Here is a 6,689-nt window from a genome sequence, read left to right on the forward strand (position 1 = left end):
GCGCACGCGGTAGCACATCACCGTGTCCTTGGGCTTCACCGTCTGGATGAAGAAGTTGAGCGGCCCCCGGCTGGACCGCGTGCAGCTCAGGATCTCGCCCTCCTTGGAGCACGACTCCAGGTCCAGGCTGCCCGAGCGGAAGGCCAGCCGGAACACCACCTCCCCGTGCTGGTTCCTGATGACGAAGCCATCCGCCCGCAGGTCCATCAGCTCCGTCTTGAGCCGCTCCGCCTTCCGCAGGGACACCGTGTAGTAGCACCAGGCCACCACTGCGGCGATGAACAGCATGAGGCCCAGCAAGATGGCCCCGAGCATGGGCCTCAGCTCCTTGGAGGGCTTCTGCTTCACAGGTGTGAAGTTCTCGGGCAGGAAGGTGTACATCGTGCCCTGTTTTCTCTACAGCTTTTCGCAGAGGAGTGGGAAGGAAGTAAGTCTGGGTCTCTCAGCAGAGGAAAAAGGGATTGTTAGGAGAGTTCCCACTTCCGCCGACTCCCAGAACACTCATCTCTGCAAACGAAGAGGATATAAATAGTGTCAGAAAAACCTCTGAATCAAGGGACAGCGTGTCATCCATTTGCTGTCTCCCCCAGCCCCTCGTTGCCCAACTGTGACGTGCCAGGTGCCGCACGCTGAGTACCAGACACCATCTCCAATTACCCCGGGCAAGACAACACATGCTGAAAACAGCCTGGGCCCCATGCCGAGAACAACCCCAGGGCAACAAGGACCAAATCACTGCCATAATTAATGTTTTTTTTTTTTATTGTTGGGAGGTTTTCAGTGAGGCAGGAGTGGAGGCTGGGAGAGAGTAGAAGGAAGCTGAACAGGAGCCAGATCAGCCCACTGACAGTATCTTTAAGAGACAGGGATAACTAAGAGCCCTAAAAGGTACCACGCAATGAATTCCAGGCAGCCCCTCCTAATTTTATTTAAACTGCCTCCCTGGCAGATTTAATTCCAACTCATCTGCAGCACCATCCCCTTCCTGTCCTCAGCATGTCCCCAGCATGTCTCAGCTGCTCCAGGCTGGGTGATGCTTTGCAGTGAAGGTGGGAAAATCCATGCTCCTCCACAGCTCCCAGAGAGCCAAGCAGGGCTGGAGTACCAGTGGCTCATGGCTGGTTTTGGGGGGAATGCAGGGGCTGCAGTAAGCAGCAAAGCATAGCTGTGGGAGATACCACACCAGCAGCCCCCAGCCAGAGGGGAGCAGCTGGCTCTGCCTTGTGCTCAGACCTCTACAAGGGCTCTGCATGGGAGGAAAGCTAACTTTGTGGGAGTGAGCAGTGCAGGACCTCCAATGGGCTCTTCCTCTGAGCAGTAAGGCTCCAGGCTGTGTTTCAGCTCCAGCTCTCTCCCCCCTGCATGGCCCCAGGGAAGCGGACTGTGCCAAGAGCCTAATGGCTTTTCCTTGGCCATGGTCTGGCTGGGCTCTGCCAAGCATAACGCCCAGCATCCAGGGGGAAAAAGTAAAGTAAGGACACGGGAGAATGAGAAACAAACACAGCTGCAGGAGGAGCAGGGGAAGGGGGAAGGAGCTGCAGAGCTGCAGACCAGCTGGCCAGTATCTGCCCAGTGCCAGCAAACACGGCACGCCACCTCCTCCCCAAGCTTTGGGGTTGGAAACTTGCCAGCTGTGGGCAAATCAAAGGGAAAAAGCCCTCTTCTGGGGCACAGATGAAACTGGTTGCAGAGGCTCCCTCTAAAGGGGTTGGTTTCTTTCTTAACAAAAAGGAAGAAAAAGATCCAAAATGAAACACAGAATACTCTGCCTGCCACAGGCACTACAAGTCAGAACACTCTGTGCCTCAAACAGATCCTTCTCCCCAGAAAAGGCAAAGAGAAGCAGAAAGGGGTCCTGACCACCACCACCTAACCCCTGTTGCTCTGCTACAGGCATGCCCAAGTGTAAACCCACAGCAGCATCTGCACACAGGCTCAACAGAACATTCCCTGTTTTCTAATCGTCGTGAAGCACGTATTGGACTAGACCTTGCAGTTGGGGGAACTTTTTGTGTAGCCATACAGGTCATTTTAACCTTCCCCTGGGAGCCAGTAACTTTCTAGACTGCCAGTTGCTTTAAATGGGATTACAGAGGCATTAGGAAGCGATTAGCCTGAACAGGCGATAGGTTTAGTTAAACGACTTGTCCCACGGCCAACTCCCACGGAGCCCTCACTCGGCACAGGATGGGGACAGCTCCAGCCATTCCAACTGTGTCACCCAGTGATGCATCCTGCCCCCAGGAGGGCAGTGGGACTCCCACCCACCAGCACGTGTGATGCAAGGCCAGCTGAGCCCAGCAAAAATTGGGCAACAAAGGCAGGGAGAAGCTGGTGGTGGGAAGAGGCTGTGCTTGGGATAAACCTTCGTCCCCTCTCCCAACTCTTGCTTTGCTTTAGGGTGAACCAGAAGCAGCACAAGGGCTTCACCGGGGATGACGGGGAGGAAGGTTTGAAGAAGGATCTTGGCCAAAACCAAGGCAGCTCAGCAAAGCCGCAAGTGGTAGGATGCTTCTGGAAATACAGATGGGTATGCTGAGCCCAAACAAACTCCATCCCTCTCAGCACTGGGAATTTTTGGGGTGTGAGAGAGAGAGACGCAAATACCTGTCACGACTATGTCTCAGTCCTGCCTTATCTGGGGACTGCAAAGCTCAAGGAGGGGGGAAATACAAAAAGCAGCCTCCACCAAGCAGCACTTGCAAATTATTTGGGAAAGTAATTTTTTTAAATTAATTTAAATTAATTTTCTGTACAGAAAAGAGGGGAAAATGGTGCTTTCTTTCCAACTCTCATTTAGGGTTTTAAGCCCAAGAAATGTTTGATACTGCCACTGTGGCGACAGCCACCTCCTCATTCCATGTAAAACTGACAGCAGCACCCAGGGCTTTAGGGAGTTTCTGGATTTTTATCTCCCTTTCAGGAGGCTGGTTTATTATTTATGAACTACTTCCAAGCTGCTCTATTTTTAGGCTATTTCCTTCTTTTACCCCCCATGGGCTGGAGCTCATGGCATACATGAGGGAGCCATCACTGCTGCTGTCAGTAGAGAAATAAATGTGTTATTTTAAGAAAGGTTTTGCAGCCTTTTGTGTCCCTTGGACACTGATCTGCCTCAGAGGGACGTGAAAGCTGGGTGATCGAGCTGGTGGATTTAATGCTACTCTGGTTGCTATGGCTAGGCCAAGATCAAACCCTGTGGCTGCCCTGGGCTGATGAACACTGCCTGCTTGGATACTTCTCCAACAAAGAATCTTGGAACTATGTTTGTGGGCATCACCCAGCACACTGATGGGCCAGGAAGGTCTCCAGACCCAGTCCTGCTCTGTGCCCGTGCGGTCTCTCTATTTTTTTTGCCTTGTTAACAAAATGCACCTTCTCCAGTGGGAGATTTGTCTCCATCCCAGGTGAGAGCTAAGTCTCCCAGGCTCCCCAGAGATGCCTTCCACCTCTCACTCACGAGCTGCAGCCTGCAGAGGTGCCTGCTCATGAACTGCTTGTTTCAACTTTTTTTTTTTTTTTTTTTTGAATGCTAACTTGTTATTTTGCTCCAAGATGACATTGTGGTGACCTTTAACTCCTAAAAGAAAAAAAAAAAAAGCAAACGAGGGGAGGGAGAGTGTCAAAGTCAAACAGCATGTTTGCAGCTTGCTGTGCTGGAGCTTCCCAGCTGACCCAAAACAAAGCTTTCTCTTTGTGTTCTGTGGAAGCAGCAAGCCATCTTGCCTCAACCCAAGATGAAAGCAAAACATCTGAGCAGGACACACTTTACGAAGTAAAAATAAAAATCCATTTTTTGACCGCTTCTATTTTTACCAACACCGCCGCTATCCACGGGCTGCGAGACCCACAGCACCACTAACCCCAGCCACTTTGCAATTAGGACATTCATTTAAAGAGGGTCAATAACACATAACTGGTCTCTACTGCCCCTGGCAGGGTCAGGTCTGAACCATGCTGGGAGCCAAGCTTGTGCTGGGGACCCACACCCATTTCCCACGCCGGGATGCCAGGAAGCCCTTGCCTCCGCTGCAAGGTGCTACCACCTCCTCCCCAAACATGCTGGCAGGAGCCAAACCAAGGAAACAGCACAGAAACACTGCAGCTTTCACCAGGAGGCACCTCCAACCCCATACATGAGAAGGGAATTAGGATACCAAATTAAGGGAGAAATTTCTTCCCTGCAAAAAAGCTATGGGGGCAAAAAACCCTCCACATGCCGAGTCTGGAACCCCCTGCAGGGAACCAGCCCTGACAAAGAGACTTTGCACACCTGAGATGGAGGGCAAGCAAACCCTTCCTGAGGGTTTAGTTTCCCTTGGAGGGGTCTGCAGCAGAGCACTGGAGTTCTCTGAAGGGCTTTTTGGGGTCAAATATGGTGAAATCACTGTTCCACCTGCTTGGTGCTGCAGGTGGGACAGGTGGGGGCACCTGGCAAAAACACTTTCACGGAGCACAGGGCTGCTCCCCACACACTTGACTCCACATGGACCAGAAGCACCGATTGCTTCCCGAGTCCTGTGGATCCTCCCAAATACCACAGCTGATTCCCCCAGAGCTCTAAGTTTATCCCTGCAATGATTAATCCACCTTGGGGAGGCACAGACCCCCGGCCCCTGAGCCAGGGCAGCGGCTCTGCCCTAGCAGGGATAGCGAGGGGGACCCTCACCTTCACCGTCTGCGCTGTGGTCAGAGCAGGGATCGACAGCCTGCCTGGTCTGAGGGGCTCAGGGAGAGGCTGCGGGGAGGGGGTTGTCTGCCCCTCCTGCAAAGTGACAGACCCTTGCTGTTGGGGCTGTTGCAAATTCCCCGCGGCACCCAACTGCTGGATAGGGACAGGCCCAGCCAGGAGGCAGCTCACCCTGCCGGGGGCACGGTGCCCCGGGGTACTTACCTGTCCACTGCTTCCCGGGGATCCCTGCCTGCCGCCTGGCTCCACCACAGATGCCTTTTTAAGCACATAAAACCCGAGCACCGCTACATCTACGCGTCCCCGGCAGCTTCGACCTCTCCATCGCGTTTCGTGTCGGGGCTCCGAGCCGGCTGCTCCGTGTCCGCGGACAGGAGGAGGGGACCGGCACGTCACCGGCGTGTTCTCTCAGGCACTGTGACGGATGCGGGAGCAGCCAACCCTCTGGCTGGGGTGTGCCAGGGAAGAGGCGCCCGGCCAAGGGGGGCTGCCGCAGGCACACACTCCCGGAGTCCCGGGATCCCGGTCGGCATCTCCCCTCCCTGCCAGGTGAGCGGGAAGGGCCGGTGAAAGCTCGTCCCCTCCTGCACTCACAGGAGCTCCAGAATCAGAAAGCAAAATAATAGTAATAATAATAATAATAATAATAATAATAATAATAATAATAATAATAATAATAATAATAATAATAACCACCCAACACACGGTTTGGGGTGGTTTTTCTTTTCTCCCCCAAATCTTCTTATTTTAAGCAGAGTCGTGATCCTGCAGGATAATGAGGCTGCCTTGAGCGACAAGAAACAAGCAGTCCCACCGCTGCCGGCTGGTTTGTAAGCCAGGATTAAACAGCACTGGGCACCCAGAGGATAAACCCCAAATCCAAGGGGACCACGTGAATATAGAGCTCATCTGCAAAGTGCAGACATGCTGCCAGGACCTCGCTCTGTCTGCAAGAGGAGGCAGAAGATTTGAAGCTGAGGCATTAGCTCTGCCTAACCTTAAATACTTTCACCTATACTGTAGAAATCATGACTTTACAACCCAGGTTTGTCCTTTAAAGCTTCCAGTGTCAAGTGATGCTCCAAACTCATTTAGACACCTCATCCAGTGTCTGACCATGAATACAAAATAGCCACTGGGAATCAATTCTGGCAGCAGATGACTTAATATTTTAACACCCGTGATAATTCCCCCTTTATAACATTGTCTTTCTTTGTTCTTCACCCTGTGTTAATTAGCAAGATGAAGTTCAATAAGCTGGCTTTTCACTTTAACCCTGCACACCTCTTATGGTGCTGATGTCTCATGACTAAACGATGACCAGAGGCTCTTGCTTTCCCCTGCCTGGAGGCACATCACAGCACCTGAATTTATCTGAGCTTCCAAGATTTGTGGAGACTTTAAAACAAAGGGAGATGTCCTGGTCCACTTGCATCAAAGTGCGTTGGACATGAGGGAGAGAAAGTTCCAGGGTTCTCCCTTCAAGGACATCTCTCTGTCCACCTTGGAGAAGTCCTACAGGCCCTGGGGGAGCTGGAGGCAGCTTGGCTCCAAAACTGCCATCCCAGAGCACAGCAGCCAGCTCTTGTACCCAGCAGCAGCAAAACACCAAATGCAAGGGGTTCCACCTGCCTGCACGCCGAGATGACATAAATCACCCTCCAAATAAACAAGAGCGATAACTACAACAATATCATCACTCCCACCAAGGAGCAGCACCAGGCAAGGACATGGCCCAGCAGGCAGACAAGGAAACTTCCACACGAGCCATCAGTTTACTATTAGCTTATTTCATTTGCCACGTGTGCTGTGTAAGACCCACAGCCATCAAGATTTTGGTGTCTCTGATGATGTCTGTCGCTCCCTCAGCTCAATTCCGGCCGGTACACAACATGTGCCCTCAAACACCACATCACTCCAACAGCCTCTCCCTAGCGTGGGTGTTAATCTCATTCCCTACTCATCTCCCTCCTCCAAGATAAACCACCCCACAGCAGGA

The 6,689-nt window shown here is 52.3% G+C and overlaps 1 protein-coding gene across 1 annotated transcript in view; it reads right to left on the reverse strand.

The window, feature by feature from the left end:
- LOC114060151 (myogenesis-regulating glycosidase-like) overlaps positions 1-5,101 on the reverse strand; it is a 7,741-nt gene extending 2,640 nt beyond the window's left edge. The window contains exons 1-2 of the mRNA XM_027889403.1: positions 4,895-5,101; positions 160-507 (exon numbers count right to left, since the gene is read on the reverse strand). Coding sequence (XP_027745204.1) covers positions 160-381 — 222 coding nt within the window. The 5' untranslated portion in view covers positions 382-507; positions 4,895-5,101. The remainder of the gene's footprint in view (positions 1-159; positions 508-4,894) is intronic.
- Between the last annotated feature and the right edge of the window lie 1,588 nt (positions 5,102-6,689).

The sequence above is a fragment of the Empidonax traillii genome, unplaced genomic scaffold, assembly GCF_003031625.1.
Source record: "Empidonax traillii isolate 1590-97213 ecotype Southwest subspecies unplaced genomic scaffold, ASM303162v1 scaffold262:size680716, whole genome shotgun sequence".
NCBI lineage: Eukaryota > Metazoa > Chordata > Aves > Passeriformes > Tyrannidae > Empidonax > Empidonax traillii.